The sequence below is a fragment of the Scaptodrosophila lebanonensis genome, unplaced genomic scaffold (assembly GCF_003285725.1).
Source record: "Scaptodrosophila lebanonensis strain 11010-0011.00,11010-0021.00 unplaced genomic scaffold, SlebRS2 tig00001418-arrow-arrow-pilon, whole genome shotgun sequence".
NCBI lineage: Eukaryota > Metazoa > Arthropoda > Insecta > Diptera > Drosophilidae > Scaptodrosophila > Scaptodrosophila lebanonensis.
Genome location: NW_022060744.1, coordinates 1,161,661 through 1,182,542, shown reverse-complemented (window position 1 = coordinate 1,182,542; position 20,882 = coordinate 1,161,661). Strand labels below are relative to the sequence as shown.

The following is a 20,882-nucleotide window of genomic DNA, read 5'->3' as shown; positions in this document are numbered from 1 at the left end:
TATTTATCGATCATGAATTTGTTGCGCAGCGCCATAAGTATGTTGCAAAGTTATATGAATCGAAATTAAAGAAATGTTTGCCTAAATAAGCAAAGAATTGGTAACATATATACAGATATATACACATTAATCGAATGCCAGTGCAATGTACATAAATACACTCTAGCGTAGTACAGTAACAAAGCTTTAATTCCCAGCAGACGCAATTCTTAACCAATGGGTATTCGAACATTTGGCGATAATTTGGTAAAATGGCCAAACTGGCAACACTGAGACACACACACACACTCACGTACACACACGTACACACGTATGTATGTGCACAGCTGTATCTTTGAAATGACGTTGTTGGCCAAGGGCGGGGTGCGCCTAATAAGCAGGAAATTAAAATGTTATATGCATTGCTGCTGCCTCTGTTGTTGGTCGACTGACTTCGTTGTCGTCCCCATTGTCCCCGCCGGTCCATGCTCCATGCAACCACCCCCCAGCTTCGTCGTCGACCTCAGCGTCCTCGTTGGCCTGACGTTGTCAACTGCAACTTGGCGCTGCTTTTGTGGCACGAGCGCGACTTAAAGTATGCATTATTTTTACGTGTCAGTGCGCATTTTTGGCATAATTGAACCACAAACAAGCGAGACGCCTCTGGCAAGCCCCGCACCGCACCGCACCGCATCCCATCCCGCCCCGTCCAGACCCACTCACTCATGCAGCCTGCTTGAAGGTCGCAGCTTCCCACACAAACAAACGCACACACCCATACATACTCGTATATATATATGTATGTATGTATGTATGTACGAGTGCATGCATATTTCGTAACGCACAATGCGCACTCGGCAGCCGATTTTTACTTAATATTCGTCCTTGCTGCACATTAAGGACTCTTTAAATCTTTGACACATCACAGAACTCATCACGAAGCAAGGTGTGGAAAACAAAAGCATCACTTACCCCACTCCCCATTCGCTTCCCTTCCTCGTGCTCAGATCTGTGGAGCTGTAAAATAAAATGAATTTATTTGAAAATGTACGCGAGGCTAAAATTTCGAAAGTATATCCAACCCATTACGGGCGAAGGAATCATTTTTTGTTCAACTCGTATATTAATAATTTTATGAAAAATATTCATAAATATTTTGTGTGTCCTACTCGTATGTTCAAAAAACTCTCAACCCCTAAACATATGATTTGAACAATTTGAAAGCATTTCAAACTATTATGGCTAAAGTACTCACATATCTACAAGTAGTACGAGTAATAATATTTTTCTGCTACAGAATGAGTTCATTTGAATTTTGTTTAAAGCAATTCAACCCAATATAGAGGGAGTTATCTTTAATCTAGCAATGTTTAAATGGGGTTTGTTTATGAAACGTAACACTGTTACAAGATCTCTCGAAACTGAAAAGAAATCCTTACAAAAATACAAGTACTTGTAGTATAATAATGAGGCTTTATATGGCTTGTCAAAGGCGCAACTTTATTTATTTATTTATTTCTGACAAAGAACTGTCAATTTGAAAGCATGGATTTCAAACAAGCAAAAATAATAATAATAAATATTCATTCAAATAAAAAAGGAAATAAAACAAGTACAACTTTAAAAACAAAAAAAAAAAACAAAAAAAACACTTCAGGTGTAGTGCAGTGAATGCTTTTTTTGTCATTTAAAGTGGATTAATGTTTCGAGGAATGGTCAGGTGTAGACTTTTCAGCTATTTCCACTAAAGGAGGTATGTTTAAAGTAGTTTTCTCATGGATGCCATTGTCAGAACTGGACCGAATTCGACCATTCGGGAAGCACCAGCTTTCAACTGGCAACTGGCAACAAACACAAATAAAACGAATTAATAACCTCCTCCTCTTTCAATTCCCTCACAATATTTTAAATTTAAATTGAAATATATTGAATATTTAGAATATTTCACCAGCTCTACGAGTAATTGAGGAGTATACTCTTTCAGTCCTGGGTACAAATGGGCGATTGGCATTAAGTCCAATGAGGACCGACCCCATTTGAACTAGTATTCAAATGCTGACTGTGTTTTGTTGATTTTCTCTAAAATAAGAACAACCCATTAGAGTTCTCATGAATACTATTTTATTTTCACGCTTCAAGCAGCGCTAATCGCATTCGGAAATTAAGTAATTACTTGAACTACAATTTCGATTTCGAATGCTGCCTTTAACAGGCTTGTCCTTCAAATACGACTCATAAGTAATTCCTTGATATGTCGACGTCTGCTCAGATAAAGCCTTAATCTGCACATATAAATGTACATAAGTATAAACATATAAGGTATGCTATATATTTATGTAATTATCTTTAATGTATTCCAAAAATGAAATCATTTCAACTATTTGCTAAGAAAACAAAGAAAACTTTTCCCCCAGCCCCCACCATTTGCATCGCCAGTCAATCCGTCCATTCTTCCTTTCGTCCGTTTGTCCCTTGTTGGCAGTTTTTAAATGAGTTTTCCCAACATCTATGTGTGTGTGTGTGTGTGTGTGTGTGTGTGTATAGACTGGTGTGTGTGTGTGCGTTCGCTATCTCTGGCATTGCAGTTTCTTTACTACTTTTGAGGTTTATGCTCCGCCCCGCCCCCCCCCCCCTCCCCCACTCCCCCTCGCTCTCAAGTCTGCGACACGCTTTGCCGGACTGGTGGGTGGGTGGTTGGGTGGTTGGGTTCCACCGAATGGCAAAAATCTAATTAAAAGCGCTTTATTATGCAATTAAAGTATAATAGATATTGTGAAAGGTTTACTCTGATTTGCAGGAAATACAAGTATGCTCGCATCGAAGGTCAAAGGACATATCGGCTAATTGAAAGATGGACGCAGCAATGGCGTTTACTTTCTTTTTTCTTATGTCCTTTTCTGCACTTCCTCGCTTCAACTCCTCTCTGCTTAGTTCTGTTTCTTTGCATTCGACTTTCGCTGCCAAATTGTTAAAATGCCATTTTTTGGCTCATCGACTGAGCTTTTCCTCCACTCCCCCCGCCTTGCCTTGCCTTGCCAGTGTGTGTGTGTGTGTGTGTGTGTGTTGGGACCCTTGTCTGGCCCTCCCACCACCCCCCACCCTGATTTATGCGCAACGACTTGCCCCGAAAACAAAAAAAGGCAAATCACTGAACGCGCTAGCTGGGTGTTAGAATGTAAAACATCGTTATTTATTGTTGTTTATTTTTAATAACTTTCCAGGCGACTTCTCTCTTCACTCGAAAGGAAGCCCCAAAGGGGCTCCTATGGATAATGTTGAAATAAAATGCAGCTTCCGTTCCCTAATTTGCAGCTCTGTCGTCCGCTAAAAGCATGGGCCTAAAGCGAGAAGAGCTGGAAAGGCTCTGGACTGTCCAAGGACTGTAAATAAACTAAAATTTGCGAAGAGGTTTCTCTGCGCTCTGTGTGTGCTCTCGAGATTATCTAATACCGCCGCTAAATATGCAAATAATCTGTGTGATAAACGCCCTAGTCCGAGTAAGTAATACTGTAGTGGAGCCACTTGGCAAGGCTTCACTTTAATAAATAAATGCCGCCAAGCCGTCCCCCTCAGATAAACAGGACTAGACTTGGGTTCCAGCTTATAAAAAGCAATAAAAAGTCGTTTGATATTTTTAACTACAGAGGAGGAGTACATCTACTATGGAATTCCACAAGACTCCAATGGTATTTGTAACTCATGCAATGCCCAAAAGGCGAGCTCAACTCTAAGGCCATCCTCTCCATCGATCCGGCTTCCCTTGTTACCACCAGATACCAGATGCCTCCTCAAGCCGACTTCTCTGGCTGTACGGAAACAAGGTCCGAGGTTCGTCGACCCTTGAATAATCCCCGCCTACATACAACCCTCCAGGAGTTCGCTTGACTCTGCCAAAGCTTCGCCGTCTCTCTTCAATCCACGCCATAAATCTAGTCCAATTTTTGTCAATTTTTGAAAGCCAAAAAGAAGCCCAAAAAAGAGAGTTTTGAAAATGTTCATCAAGTTGTACTTAAATTTAGGATTCCCACCATTCAACCCTTTTCCCTGGTTTGAATAATGAACGGCCAGTCCCTTCAACAAGGAGGTGATCCAATGCTCTATTTAAGGGCTTGAGGATCCCGAAAACCAGCTGGCCGTAATCTTGATCGCCACAGCCAATACCACAGAACTTATATTTTTCTCCCGAATATATTATTAATGATGATATATCAAGCATTTTGAAATGAACTATTAATTAGCTTGAAAAAAAAACTAGTTTTCCCTTTGAACATTCACGCACAGGGCATAAGAACTGTTTTTTTATGTATTCCTAGATTTGTTATTTTTCCAATAAAGGGCAGCAATTTTTGTGCTCTACTCAAAAAATATAACGAATCGGAGGAGGAGGGCAGTTCGTTATAGCAGAGCAAGGTTTCGATCCTCGGACCTCTGGGTTATGGGCCCAGCACGCTTCCACTGCGCCACTCTGCTTGTTGCTCGGCTCTCGGCAAAACATTGTATGGCTTAAGGCTGGCGTTTAATGGGCGAACTGAATTTCTTGCGAGTATTTATCTAAGGCTTTTGAAAAAGCAACTCCACGCCAGAGATTTGTGTGTCTTTAAAGTGTTATCTTGCAAGTAATACTCCAGCCCTGGTACAGAAAATAAAGAGCTCCTCTAGGCCCCGATAGACTTAGCTTTTCTGATCTAAGGGGGTCTGGTTGAAAACACAACTCCACTCTACTTGGCTGGAAAGAATCAGCATCCCTTCTAGTGCCAGGATTATATGAGCCGCCTTTAATGACGAGCAGAATTCTAAGAATTCTATGCCATATACAAGTATAGCATACTTATATGCAGTTATAGTTTCCCTTGAAGCGCCATTCGTCAGCTGGCGATGCTAGTTAATTAGCAAGCATTGGAAAACTCATCGACTCCCCTGCGCATCACACACATCAACACTCTGTTCTGTTGTGGCTTTCGACTGTCATTGCAGGCATTCGCTATAATTACATTTATTACGATTCATTAGATGGTTAGATAGTTGTGTCTTTTTTCCTCTGCCGCTGCCCCCTTCCTCGCAATTATTGGCAGTGTCTTTAATTAGACATGGAGATGGGCACGTTGCCAAAGGCAGCCGCCTGGTGGCTGCTGGCTGCTGGCTGGTGGCTGCTGGCTATTTGCGCAAACAGCTTGCACAAATTTCCACTCACTTAAAACTTTGAGGGGCAATGCCAATATTTCTTTTCTTCTTCCTCCTCCTCTGCCATCTCCTCAGCATTTTTTTGCTCAAATAAATAAATTGTTTGCTCATAACTTAACGAACCACCAACTACTATTACCATTGATATGCCACATAATGGCAAGTGGTTGGGAGTGGTTGGGGGTGGTGCCAACTGTTCAAAACTGAATGCAACTTACTGTTTACTATTTGTGTTGCAAAACTTTGCCAGCAAACTACAACCACAAGGCCCTACAAAAATTCAATTGAATTCGAGTTAAAATAATTTGCTATTTAGCATTGTGCTCGCACAAATACATACACACACTCATACATACATGTATACACACATATATATACATGTGTATGTGTATTGTTTGCATAAATCATACATAGCATTATGTATGTATGTACTATACAAGTATATGTGTATATATCTAGATGTGTACCTATGTATTTATTTTATTTAGATTTTGCGGCACAATTTGCACAATTTATTTCCTTTGACTTCTCAACTTTCACACAACGGGCTTTGGCGAAATTACACTGCCCTGCAAGGCATTTATTCCAAGCAAATGAAATGCATTTCAAAGCTAAACAAACAAGCAATTCAGTAGACAATGATTAGCCCTCAAATTGTTTAAACGACAAGATAGTGCTGATACGTTAGGGGTATACAGCTAATTCTGTTTGTACACGGCAGATTGGTTCCAGAAAAGGTCGTGTAAAAAAACCGTGTACAAAAATGACACTAATCATACAATATTTTGAATCCTGCTAAATGGAAATGGTCGTGTAACAAAAACAAAATATATATATATATATAAATTTTTATTTTCAAACCGTGTAAAAACAGAATTAGGTGTACTAGACGTCCAATAGACAGAAGTAGGCGTGGCAGACCTCATGTTATAGCTACAGAAAACATTAGTATGACGAGACAAGTGTAGTGTAGTGTAGTGTAGTGTATACCTATTCTATCTATTCTATCCGTGTGCAAAGCAAGTTTCTGACAAACATGCGTAGCCTCATTATTTTATATAACTTTTCATTTTCTATAGTGCTTCATGATTTTATGGGTTTGATCAAAATCTGTGCTCCATATTAACATATGTCATAGAAACGAGTGATGCAGAAAGCGTCCTTAATAGGATCCTTAATAGGATTTATAAAACTAACTATAAACATTATGCAAATTATGAAAAAACGTATTGAAAATAATAATAAAAAAAAATAATTAATAAGATAAAAAACAATAATAAACTTAATTGAATCTTTTCTAGCTTTGGCAAGCTTCGGCAGTTGGCGAACGATTCTATCGGCACCTTGTAGGACAGTGCTATAAATTTATGTGTTTAGTTTTTCTTTGTTTCAAATTGCAAATTTTCGTTGCACAATTTGCGGCTGTTTTTTCTGCTCCTATTGTGTATGATACCGAGGGCCGAGCTGCGTGCCCTCAAAATGGGTTAAAGGGCGGGGAGGGCGTGGTGGCAAACACCATATTTAAATGCTAATGTGACGAATGTGCGGAATAATCAAATGGCCATCAAAGCGCACGAATGCGTCAGAGCAGCTCCATAGCTTGAATTAAAGTTTAAGGTCGAATTGCTATTACAGGCACTATTTATTTAGCTGCCAACTATGTATGTTTAATCGTTCAATATGCGAACAACTTCAATATAAACTGAAACGTTTTAAAAGTTCTCCTCAAACTTAAGACTGGCGGCAATCAAAAATGTTGCTCCCACAGGGGCGCAAGGATTGCAAAACTAATATAAAACCATTGCCAGCAATCAAAGCAGTGATTTTAATTAAGGCATAAAAGATTGTAAGCTTCCATAATGGCTTTATAAGTATATATATTATATTATTATATATATATATTATATATATATTATATAAGTATATATAATATATAATATAATTTTCGTATATTTAAATAAATGGTTTGGCATTTTATTTCGGTCAATAATTATTTGTTTTAAAGTTCTATCAGAATTTTTTATAAAACAAGAAGGGAATGCGCGATCTCACCTCTTAAATACACAAGTAAGAAATTATAGTTTTTAAAACAAATTAAATTAATTAATAATTTGCAGAATCTTTATAGCAAGTTTTCCGAGATCCTTGCGATCAAGGCTATCTCTTCTATCGTCTTGGCAAGCTGATCAAGAATATACAGAATTGGGGGTCTGTCACGCCTCCTTTTGTGTGTTACATACATTCGCACCAAACTAGTATAACCTTTTTTTAAAAGAAAACTCTGTTCATTTCCCCCCATTTTCTAGTGCTTTCAGCAATATTTTGTTTGCGTGCGCCTTTCAGGTATGCAACAGTTTTGCTTATGCGCGAAAATTGTCTCTGATTTAAATTGAAATTTCAAGAGAAGTTTTTTAATTACAAAAACTAACATTCCTTTTTTTACATTTTCTTGCATAAATAATTTGCAGCTGCAAGCTTTAATCTCTGTAATCCCAGAACTGTTAAAATTCAGTGCCCACTATGTATGTGTGTATGCAGCTGTGTATGTGTGCTAACAGCAGGATGTTGTTGTCATGCAACCCACTCAGCATCCACTGTAAAAGGGCTGTCGAACTAACATCGACAGCGCCCCAACTGTTAAGCAACATAGACCGCCACTTAACAGTGCTGCTGTAGCTTGATTAACAGAGTTCCACACAGCGACTCGCCCCCTACTGTTAAATGTTTACAGATATTCAGGCTTAGAACAGAACCGGCCCAGGACAAAGCTCATTCAGAAGCTTCCGATTGGGCCGAAAACATTTTATAGCACACTGTGTGACAATCCCAGGAAATTTGTGACGCAATTGAAGCTTAGCAGAGACACACAATTTGGTCGAATTAAAGCTAAAGCGCGGCATTAAGCATACGCCAGGTAGGCAAAAAAAGAGAGAGAGAGAGAGAGAGAAAGGATTGAGAAAAAGCTGTTGCAGCTTTTACGGCGCGCGTTTCAAGCTGCCAGAATTGGACCAAAGTTGCTGGCACTGTTGTTCTTGTTGTTGTTGATAGTTGTGCTTCCTTTTTGCGCCTTGCGCTGCGCTCTCAACAGCAGTTGGCCGCGAGATTTGGCACGGCATGGACATGGATACGGCTGTCGCGTGCAGCGCCGACCCGAAATCAGAGTCGAGTTTGTGCAAAAAACGGTTGCGCGACTGCTTCTCTTACCGTAGCTGTTGTTATTGTTGTTCTCATCATTGTTGAAACATATTGTTGTTAAGCATAGTACTTGTTAATTGGTATGTGTCAGAAATTACAAAAACAATTCTAATATTTGCAAGCAGCGAAGCGAATGTGTGTCATTATTATTTCAAAGTCCCTTCTTTTTTTCATCGCCACATTTGGTGTTCATGTTGAAGTCAACAATCAGCGGTCTGCCCAATGACTTCAACACGTTTCATGTGTGTGTGCGTTAAGTTTTGATTTTCTTCTTCTTTTACACACACACAGACACGCAGACACACAGACACACAGACACACATCAGCCAAAACATTAAAGAGTGAGTGAAGTGAAAAAAAGTGAAATTTCCAATTCTCAAAGCCAAAAGTAAAACGGAAACAGAAACAAAAACGAAAAACTATAAACATGAACAGCTTGTTGTTGTCTATATGTATGTATGTATTTGTGTCTGTTTGTGTGTATGTAATTTGTGGGCTAAGCCTGCGAAAGCGCAATAATTACACTTTCGCTAAAAGACTGCAGCGGTTTTTGTCACTATTTTGTTAGCTGCTTCTACGTTTTCTCGAGGCGGTCATTTGGCTCTCTATTTATCTGTGCGATTGCTGTGTGTGAATGTTTGTGTGCATGTGTGTGTGTGTGTGTTCTAACCTATATAGAGAAGACTGTACACACACACATACACAGGCACACACATCGACACACGTTGAAACCGACTCGAACCAAAAAGAGGTCACTAGCCCCGTTCACGTTTATTGGCTTATGTGACGGCACTTGTAGGCCCATGTACCACACACATACTCTATATACAACACACACACACATACACACACACACCGCATGCCATAACTGCATATTGTCGCAGCCTGAAGAACAATAAAAGGCATCTCTCAGTGGAATGAACTCTGAGTAGGTTAATGAAAAGTGCTGCAACAAAATTTGTTTGAAGAACTTTGTCGCTCTGTCGCTGGCAGATATATATTTACACAAACATTTACATACACATGTATATCTATATACATATACATACATAGTGTGTGTGTACATATGTATGTATGTTGTGAATGGCATAAGCACAACCAACAGCAGCAGCAACAGCAGCAGCACCAGCAGCAACCACTGCAGACAACAAGCAGCGCTTGAGCGGGTGTGTGGCCGCAACTAATTAACTGTTTATTTAATATAAATCCATTTATGCGACTCCTGCACCCTCATGTGTGTGTGTGTCTGGGTGTGCGCATAATTAAAATAAATTTAGCGTCGCATAATTATTAATTACAATGCTGATGCGAGCAAAGCAATTGATCTGCATGGGAGGACCAAGCTGCAAAACAATCGATAGTAACTATCGACTGTTTGGGGCATGTGGGGCGAGTTGTGACAACTATCGATAGTGCGAGCAACAAAGCAAATGATCTGCTTGAATGAACAGAGTTGCGAGCCAATTGATGGCACTATCAATATTAACAATAGTAACTATCGATCGATCGATCAACCAGCATTGTAAAACAACCGATGACATTTTTGCTAAAAAGCAAACAATTTATCAATTTAGAAAAGTTAAAGAGCTGGTGACTCTCACCAAACTTGGTGTGCAGGGTTTTGTTTGATTCCAAGAGTCGCACCTGTTTCCATCTCTGGAATATCTCTATTTAATAAAGAGGTTCCAGTTGTGGAACACTATTTGATGTGCTTTTAAAGCGAGTCCGTACAAATAACTCAAACAGAAAATAAAACCTCATTCTAAAACTTGTTTCCTAACTTTTACATGATCTCATGCGACTTCGAGTCAAAAAACATACTTTGAACTCACAAAAGCTTTTCTATTAGCTATATACAATTTTTTAAAGCAAATTAAAGCAGCTTCCATATATGCTTCTCTGCGAAACCCTAAATATGTCACTACTTATGAACAATGCCCTCCTGATGTGCTGGGCAACAAGTTTCCTACGAAAATGATAAAGGGATATAAAACATAAAGTAAATTAAAAGCCAGATATATCACAAAACAGAGAAGACAAAGCCACATACACTCAGAAAAAACATTACAGTGCAGACACGATAGTGTGCACAATGTGTTAGTCGTGATATGTTTTTTGTTCTCTGTGCTAACTCTGTAGGGAAGACATTAGTTTTTTGTCTTGTCACCTCAGATATCCGGCCAATTCATTTGTTTTTCTTGTATCCATTTGGGAAGCCTTAAAAATGTAATTTGTGATTAGAAATCTTTATCAATAAAATAAAATATCGGACATAAAGCCTGCTTTCTTAAATTAAAATGGTCGCAAGAAGAGTCGAAGAGTCGTACGGGAATCTGCCGATTGCGAGGGAAATGTCAAGTAACTCAACTGATTTTGTTGACATTTTTGTCAAAATTTGAATTTATATCTTTTGTAAGCCTGTTTCCAATTGAAAACATTGGAAATTCATTTATAAAAAGTGGTGAATTCTTCGGCTTAGTGGAATATGCTCTACATATGGATAAGACAAGTCTAGATAGCAAGTTTGGTGTACCTAGCTGTTATGGTTTAGAAGATCTCGATGTTCATACAGTCGAACAGCGTCTAGCTTTCACTTTTCCCCTTTCGGGTATAATGACACGAAATATTGAGAGAATAGAAATAAGTAAATTCTCTCAAAACTATTAACACTTTGTTAATTTAGGAACATTTTAGAAAGGAGCTAATGACTTAAACATAACCAAAGGTATAACATTGTTTCAATGTTTTCGTATCCCGTAATTTTTGGTATTTCGGACTCTAATCATCCGGACTCTTGAGACCATACTGTAATAGTAAAGTCGGCAAGTGAGCTGACAATGTCAACGTCAGAGTCGGCATCCATTGATGTGACAATGCTTTGTCTTTGGTTACAAATTCAATCAGAGGAGCTGTCATCTGGGAACTGGCAACTAAAATGGGCCGTTGGACCAAACACCTGATGGCATGGATAGGGAAATACGTGGGTGAGAGAGAGGGAGAGAGGGGGAGAGAGGGGCTGTAAGGCGATGCGAGATGAAAGTGTTGAGTTTTCCAACGAAGCACATTACGTTGCCATTTTCACCAAAAGACAAAATAAAATACATTTCGGTTTTATTTTCGTCTCTCGCACAAAAAAGAAACTGTGCCAAGTGAAATTGTGTGTCTGTGTGTGTGAGTGTGTTGTGCTTGTGTGTGTGTGTGTTTGGGGAAGGCGGCAGGGCAATGACTGTGCTAAAAATGTGGCATGACAATGACCATTGACTCACTTCCTTTTCTTTTCCTTCTGCTTTATATTATTTTCTTTTCTTTTCTTCTCATCTGGCAGGCAGCTGAGAACTGAAAATACTGAAAATTGGAATAGCAAAGCGAAGCCTTAGGGTCCTGGCGAACATGGACAGCACGCCGATGACGTTCACCAGCCTGGCACTGCTGCTGCTCCTCCTCATCATGTGCGTCATGTTCGCCTGCCACTGCCTGGGACCGCGTGCCGCCAGCTGGATGCGCATTCGTTCCAACAAGGAGGAGAAAATCGGACTCTCCAAGCACAAACTATTCCATGCCAATGGCTATATGGCCAGTGTAAGTTACAAGTCCCGTGAAATAATGCCTATTCAGAACCCTAGCTTTTAATCGTATAATTCCCGTTAGTTTCAATTAAAATGCCTTTAAATTTATGGCATACCCGTGGTTTGTGTGCAAATCATTTGCCCGTCTGACCGCAGTTTTATGCTACCATCTTTTTAAGCCCGCAAATTAGTTCGACTGCTGGTTTTAGGTCCCTCCCATTCGTAGGAGGAATTTGGTTGAATTTGATTCCACCAGCTATTTCCCCTTTCCCAGGCGTTGTTGGTAGAATTGAATGTTTAGCTTAAGAGTAGTTTGAGGAAAGATATTATATGAAAATTATACGTACGATGGGTATGTAAATAACGAAATCATCAATTCATCATTTTATTTGAACTGTGAAGAACATATAAAGAGTAAGCGGGCAGAAGGTCTTATCTTGCTGCGATATGGAAAGCTAGGAGTAAATTAGGTTTAACGATTCCGAATTTTTTAAAAGCAAAAATATAGAAAAAGCAAAAGTGTTTAAACGCACTTGAAACTTTGCCTTATTTTTAAGCTTTCTATATAACTTGCTAGTGTTATGAATGCACGGTGTAGAGTAAATAGAGAAAATAACTCTAGATAAGATAATCTGCAGCAAACAAATAAGGGCACAATGGTCAAATAAACGAGCTCTCTATCTGCGAAAAGCGCTCTCAGAGTACTCCCCAAATAGTTGTCCTAAGCACCTAGGTTCTTAGATTGCTTTATTGATATTCAAGCTCAATTCTCCTCCCACTCTGCACACACAATCTGGCTCTCTACGATTATTCTAAGGATATCTATGTATCTATCTATATACAAGTACATATGTATAATGTAATCTTTATCAGCTCATACTCGAATATCAAACGTTGCTTTTTCTACATTTTGTTTTATTTTCCCCACTCTGCAGATACAATCGGGCTCTGAGTTTTTGCTCAGCACCAGCGGCAGTTTCAAACGCTTCGACACCATCGATCGCGAGGATCACAATCGAGCCCAAGCAGCGCAGCAGACGCTGACGGAGGCGCCACAGCAGACGACGACGCCATTGTGGAACCTACCACAAGCCGATGTCAACATACCCCCCCAGCCACTGCGTCCCGCACCGGCACCCAACAGTGCCGGGCCCAGCAGCAAGACTGTGACCTTCTCCTTCAGCCAAATCAATGAGCTCGGCTCGCCGACGACAGCAACGATCGCCAGCGAGAGTGTGGAGCGTACGGAGCGGCGTTCCTGTTTGCGCTCGCCCTTGAAGAGTGGAGTGGTGCCGCAGCCGCTGGAGGCTCCACCGCCACCACGGCTGACCACATCGGCATCGGTGACACTCTCCTCCACCGCCATACCGCGGCCCATTGCCAAGCGACAGTCGCTGCAGCAGGGCATCAATCGAAGCTCGGAGTTGGTGTTGACCGAGAATGAAGCTCAGGTGGTGGCAACAACGACGACTACGACTTCGAATTCGGAAAGACGTGCTCCCGTTTTGACGCGCCGCAACTCGAGCACAAATCCGTTTCTATGCGAGTCCACTGAGAGCCTGCAGTCCCAGTCCCAACCACAACTGCAACCAAAAGCACAACCACAATCTCAGTCGCAAGCACAGCACAATGGCAATCCTTTCGTAGAGCCACCCACACCTGCAACCACTGCCACAGACCTCTCCAGCCGTCTGTTGAAGCTTCAAGGCACCACAAACCCCTTTACGGGTCTCTCGCAACGCGTCAAGGGGCCCCACATGCTGCAGAAGACCATTTCCGAGGACTTTCTCTTCCGCAAACTCGGAGTTAACGGTCACATGAATGGCTTCCTGAACGGCACTACAAATGGCAATACGAATGGCAATAGCACCTGGTGCTTTGGTCGCTCTCTGCTGCGTCAGGACTCGACGAACAGCCTCGGCCTGGGACGACGCAACAGCTCGCAACTCTCTCTGGATTCGACGGCCAGTGGTTTAGGATCCATGGAGAGCATCAATCGGGCCATCTCTTGCGAGTCAGTCAACTCGGACTCGTCCGTATTTCAATGCGAGCTGGATCAGCCCTATACACAAATTACAGGATATCTCTGCATTGGCCTGCAGTACGACAAGTAAGTGAACGACGGGGAACGGGGGACTGAGGACGGGAGAGGGTTGCGACCTGAAGACTCGTCTCTTCTAAATTTGTATGCATGCGTGCGATTTCCGCATGAGATAACCAAACGCACGCATTCTGAGCAATTACGGTCCACAGTGGGCTCCAAGCCGAATTCAGTCTCTCAGGCACCTTTCGAATTGACTTGGGTGAAGGACCCAATCTAACTTCACCCAGGAGAATAATAAATAAATAGTCAGTGCAGAATAATCGACAAAACAGTTTGGCAGCGATAACTAACTCGCACCCATCGGAGAACTGGTTTAAAGGTCCAAGAAAATATGTCTAGAAAAAGTTTATTTGGTTACAAGTTATCGTCAGCTTTCCATTATTCCTACAATGTAGAATATTTATAAAAGAGAAGATAAAAGATCCTTCCTTCAACTTGAGAATGTGAATTAACCAACTTAGCTACTGGCTCTAAATATTCCCACAATTTAAAGAAGACTTCATAAAGTTGAGATTGATTCAGGTCGGGTTATCCATTTAAACGCTTAAGCTAGTCCAACTCTTTTAGCAATACTAAGCAATTATGAACTGTATTCTTTGAGGGAATGGAAATCCCGCTCCGATCATATCAGTACGTAGTATTACATATTTTAACAGAACATTCAAACCTATGGAGGGAGAAATGCATACAATTTATTTTTCGAGAGACTTGGAACCACTGTGCGACCTCGGTTTAGTTGCAAGCTGAGTGCACTTAAAGGCGTTGGACCGCATCAATTGACACCGTCCCCTCCCTACAGCCCTTCCGCCCTTCCGCCCCCTCAGCACCACTCAATTCATAATGTGCATCCGCATTTTTTTGCGCAGGAACAGCATCACCAACGAGGGCATGGAGCTTACTGTCAGCGTGCTGGAGGCCAAAGGCCTAATTTGTCCCTTCAGTGTAGAGTCCTTGGACACATTTGTGCGCATTTATTTGGTGCCCGATCATGCTGGGGCTATGCAAACAAAGGTAAGCGCTCCACTGAGGCCGTCTATAATGTCCGCATGTCAGCTAACAATTGGATTCTTATGAACTTATGAATTCAGGTGGTGAAGTGCTCGCTCACGCCCAGCTACAATGAGAACTTCAACTTCTGGCTGAAGAAGCAGCAGGGTCGGCACTCGCTCTGGTTCCACCTCTACCACAATGGACCGGCCCACACCCTAATCGGCGAGGCCGAAATGGAAATTGGTGAAATGCCGCGCCCCATCACCACCTGGATACCCCTGACGGACTCACGCAAATGCAATGCACGCTGGGGCGAGCTTATGTTCTCCCTCAGCTATCTGCCCACGGCGGAGCGCCTAACCATAGTGGTGGTCAAGGCACGGAACCTCAAACTGGACGTGGAACAGACGCCAGTGCAGCACGTTTTCGTCAAGGTGAGTCGTCAGCACCAAGAGAAGAGAAGAGCTCAGCACACTTGTGCGATGAGAAAAGAAAGCCTCAGCTCTGCCCCCTTTCGACGCGCATTCTGATATCCTGGATGAAAGTGTGTTCTAAATAGTGGAGTTGTAGTCAGAAAGAGACATCGCAGAAAGAAGAAGAAGCTTTATCAACAAACAGAGAGTTTGCCTAAACCAACACGGGTAGCACAAGTACTTTTCAAATATAGCTGTGAAATTTCGAATTTTAAACCCTCTAAAAGATCTTCTAGTGGTTCCTACTTGTAGATGACTATGAAAAGCCTTGGTGTGGCTTTAAGCATCTCTGTCTTCTTGCAGTTTCTCACAATCAGAGTGCATCTATTCATCTTTTGCCCGGTCTTTCGCTTTCTCGGCAAGGATCCTATTTATTGGCGAGTCTCTGATTTTTTTTAGATCTGATGAAGCGCTCTAAAGCTCACGAAATGTATCATCCTCTAGCTACAGAGAACCATAAGTTCTAGGCATATTTCGCAAGCAATGCCTAATCATCTGCACAACCTTTTCCAATTTTATTTATCCCACAATATTAGAGGTGCATTCATATATATATATATATATATATATATATATATATATATATATATATATATATATATATATATATATATATATATATATATGTACGATTTCCATGACGATTAAGACATGCCTGTCTGCCCGGTCGTTCGCTCGAACCACAAACTTGGTGCATGGACTGGTCTTATCCATATGCAGACTAAGTTTGTCACAACTTATATATCTCAGTATTGTATATAGCTGCCATAGGAACATTGGTGGAAAAACGACTCTTAGTACTAAGCACTTGTCTGATTGATGGGTTTTGAAAATACATATATGTAACTTTTAGCTTCATCTACTATAAATCGGCGCATACAAGTATAGCTACCATAGAATAAAATGGGTGCCAAAACTATTAAGAACTTATTTGTGTACAAATATCTCTTAAGCAAATACAATATTTCTTTGAGAGAAAGAAGGATAGGGCGCACTACTTGTACTACAAGTATTTTCTAGAGCGCGGCATTAATGTGGTTGTGGTTCCCATCTAATCCATTCGAACAGGTCTATCTGATGAACAACGAGAAGAAGGTGCTGAAGAAGCGGACGTCGCTGAAGCGTAAGGACCGCTGTCCCATCTTCAATGAGTCGATGATCTTCAGCATACCGCCGCACAGTCTGACTACCGTGCAGCTCCGCCTCACCATTTTCGGCGTCATGGACAGCAATCTGATTGTGCCACTCGGCCATGTCATTGCCGGCAGCTGTGCCGTGGGAAAGGGTCTTCGTCACTGGCACCAAATGCTTTCATCTTTGCGCAAGCCCGTGGCCATGTGGCATGTTCTGCGGCGTGCGGTTAATCAGCCGATATTCACGGGCGGTGCCGAGGCGGTGGTTGCGGCTATGCAGAGCACTTTGCAGCGGGCGGGCGCGAAACGCAACAGCATTGTCTAGGATCTGAGGAAGGTCCTAGCTGCATGCTCCCAATGCTCGTCCTCTTTTTTGAAGAACAAAATTTCGAATTTAGTTGGCATTTCTAACTGCCCTCCCCCCCCCCCATATACTATAGACGTAGTATTCTTTATTCTTCCCCTAATTGAATAGAGAGACCCTCTAAATTGCATTTATTACACTTAGCAATCGATTTTTTATACTTTTCTACTCTTGTTTCGTACTTCCGTGAACCAACTAAGCTAAAACCGAATCGAAATCTATGCACTATCTATATACACGATGTTCAATACACATACTACATACTATATACTATATGCCTACGGGAAGCCAGCACCAATTGACAATTACTTATAGCCTTATGACACTGCACTAAAAACTAGACTGGACTAGAATTGCTGCTTGACTGTGCTGTAGGAGATCTGTTTTCATCTGTGCCATAAAGTCAAGTTTTTAGTCCGGTCTCATGGGGTGGGTCTATTACGCCTATTAACTAGTTCTACAAGCGTACCAGTGTTTGATAATCTACGAATGCCACATCAAGGTATTTCCAAGCACTGCTACCTCAAAAGTTGTGTGAATGCTTACCTACTATATGGAATCATTCGCTTATTGTTACGTACCTAAGATATATCTCATAAAATGACATTTTGAACACAAATTAACTACTAAAGAGGAGGATTATTTATCAAAACTACAAGTAAAACGCCCTTGTGAATTGTTCAAATTGTTTAGCGAATAAAATAGAAAATCTATAAATCGTAATACTCATCCATGCAGTCTAACTTGCCAACTAAGAACTTCCAAACAACGAAACTCTCCTTCTAATCTATATCATTAACCATATATTCTTACCTATCGCTCCACTCTTTATTACGAGTATTAATGAGTGTGTGAGTGCTCCGAAGAGACTTGTGTCATACGATGCTGGAATACCTGTTCCCTAACATATTAAAAATCGTTTTTAATTCGCGATAGTTGGCTTGAAAATGCTGAAATAGTTCCAGGTCTTTAATTTCGGTTAGCCACTATTAGAGGGGTCTGCAAGGTCTTTATTTAACTTGGGAAATCGATTTTTTAATTTTGTCACACAAATATTTATTAGAAGAAATATCTTTTGGTCGACTGCCCTCAAAGTTTAATCGAGATTTATCGTGGGGTTTCAAGCGATTCTAGCTATTAAGTATGATTCTATGAATATGCAAAATTGGATCTTATTAAACAATTTTGAGGGCCAGCAAATGGGTAGAAAGCACAACAAAAAAGGTCTGGCTGTATAGTGTAAGCTAAAAACCTGTTTTTAGCAACAAAATCACTCCTTCAGACCTTCTCCCTCAAGAGGATGAACATTCCAGAAAGCGATATTTGTAGATTCAAGAAACATTGGAGGCTTTCGTAAATACCCCGCATGTACGAGTAGGTTTCTACGGTTCGGCGGCAGAACCCAACTATGGTTGTTCTTGATCCTCTTTTTGGGAAAATTAATTTCTGCTTTAATCAGTTCTGTCAGAGTGCTCTTATCGATCCTCAAGAAGTCCCAATCCCCAGACCAGCAGAATAGGTAAGCCTCTTTCTCGCACATTAATAATGAAAGTGGAGAGGTCGTTTAGCGGTTCAAGCTTATTTACATATCACCTAAAACTAGTTGGAGATTATACTCATTTTTTAAAGCAAAACAAACCGAGTGGCAACTGTAGAGATTGAATCTTCCAATATGTATGACACAAATTTCTGCGTGGGTTCTTCCATAAAACGAGGTCAATCCAAGTTTTTTTTGGAATCAGATTTATATTACGCTCTAATTTTATTTTGCTATGAATAGTTATACTCGTATAATCGCTGAACATTTACATATAAAGTAGTTATTGTTTGTGACAAAATGGTAAACCCTTTAAGAAATGTGATATTTCAAATGCGTATTATTTTAAACTAGATTGTATTAACGATGATATTAATGCAAATGTTATATATACTATATATAGACATTCGAACATACAAGCATACACACTATATACAGACGTATAGGTGACAGAATTTTGAATATGTTTGATACTAGAGTTGTGTTTAGGACTTTGTAGACCCAGTTTGTTTTTGTATTAAGGGTTCTACAATAACAATAAATCAAAATTGTTTACCAATTCCAACACAAAATCAACATAAACCAGCGCACCAGTTGATGGTATTATGATATAACTCCTCATTTGTTAAACAGCAAACGACAATAACAATAACTTTGAACTTCATTTATCAAATATCTAACACTCTGTCGCAGTCAATTTACAGATTACTCTACACTTTTGAATCACACGCTAATTGCGAATACTCTGCACTCACCTACATATACTTGTAAACCAGGTTCGCGCCAATAAAAACCAGACTGACAACTATCTGAGAAATATTTAATATTTAACAAGTCGTCAAATTAAAAAACAACTTAGTGTGAATTCAATGAGCGGCTGAAACTGAAGGCTCTATCTTCACATTTTCAGATATATTTTACAGCCCGCTCCATACTTTCTCAACGAAAATATTATATCGAAAATGTCGCCTTTGAGATTTTTCCAACATTTTCAAATCCGTTGCCCATTCTGCTCATTTCGCTAACTAAATACACAAAGCTTTAAAATATATACAAAACGGGCATCTGAGAATTATAAAAGACGGATTTATAGTATAGTATACCTTCTCAGATAATGCTTTATGTAACTAAAGTGTTTTTCAGAATTCTCTTTAAAAATGTTCAAGCTTTATTTTTCCCATTTCGATCACTAGGTGCTTAATTTTTCGATTTATTATGGGATCTATTTTAAGTCTAAAAACGAATTATCAGAGGACTTATTTGCTCTCAACTATAATACTCGTTTTATATCGAGAAAGTTGCTTTTCAGAATTCCCTTCAAGCCTTATTTTCCCGTTTCGCTGACTAAATATCCTACGCTTTAGCTGCAGCTTTATATCGAGAAAGACGCTTTTCAGAAGTTATGTTTTTATTGGCGACGGCATTGCAATGCACCCACATACATATACATACAAGTATATAATACAATACATATATAAAGCGCTATATAAATACATTATATACACGCACTACACAGCATGCGCATAAATAAGTGACCAAGAAGGAGATGAAAATTAAATATTTGCATTTAAAATATTAGCAGAAGCTTTAAGCCTACAGTTATGCGAAAGGCTTAATATTTAACGAGATATAATAATAATATTTCCCTAAAGGTAAATACATTTTTTTTAAGCTATAAAAACATAATAGAAATACTAAAAGAAAAGCTCAGAAAAACGTATAACTATGTAATACAAATTTTTGTAACTTGAAAAATGTTTGAAGAATTCAAACAAAAAAGAGAAAAATAACAAATACAATCGCCTGAAATAGAAATGTGAAGGAAGTTCAGAAAACTATAAATAATAACTAAATAAAATAACTGAAAATCATTATTATTAACAATTATAGTAATTAATAATAAAAACTGCACAAGAAAACCAAAACAAAAAACGCTTTCCTGCAATGCAAAATTCGAATTAGAAGCCCCTTAACGGAAGGTGTATCTTTAGATGCATTCAACTCAAGCGATTTAAGATAAAGACAAAGACATACAGATAACAATTAATTGTTTGTTAATTACTTGATTAAATAGTTTAAAGACGCGTTGAATTTGTATTTACATTTATATGCATACTATACTCGTATATTCGAATAAAGAACATCAGTTATACAAACCTAACTAACAATAAAGGCTACAACCAGAGAGCCAAATTGTTAAACACAATTCAAAGGAAGTTATGTATAAACATATACACATATAGTATATACATACATATACATACCACAAATAAAACATATACATACATATGCGAAAAACGAACAAGAAAATGCATTTTATTTCAAAGAGAAATCTGTTTGTACCCAAAGGGTTAAAGGGT

The 20,882-nt window shown here is 39.8% G+C and overlaps 1 protein-coding gene and 1 non-coding gene across 2 annotated transcripts; one reads left to right on the top strand and one right to left on the bottom strand.

Annotated features, from left to right (window-relative positions):
- Positions 1-4,377: 4,377 nt before the first annotated feature.
- Positions 4,378-4,449, bottom strand: Trnam-cau. The gene has a single exon. It is a non-coding gene; the product is annotated as a tRNA-Met (tRNA).
- A 3,924-nt stretch (positions 4,450-8,373) lies between these two features.
- Positions 8,374-16,991, top strand: LOC115633335. Its single transcript, XM_030530768.1, has 6 exons — positions 8,374-8,435; positions 11,681-11,934; positions 12,857-14,031; positions 14,892-15,036; positions 15,114-15,449; positions 16,557-16,991. Exons 2-6 carry the CDS (start codon positions 11,746-11,748, stop codon positions 16,944-16,946), a joined length of 2,235 nt encoding a protein of 744 aa, XP_030386628.1. The 5' UTR covers positions 8,374-8,435; positions 11,681-11,745; the 3' UTR covers positions 16,947-16,991.
- The last annotated feature ends 3,891 nt before the right edge of the window (positions 16,992-20,882 follow it).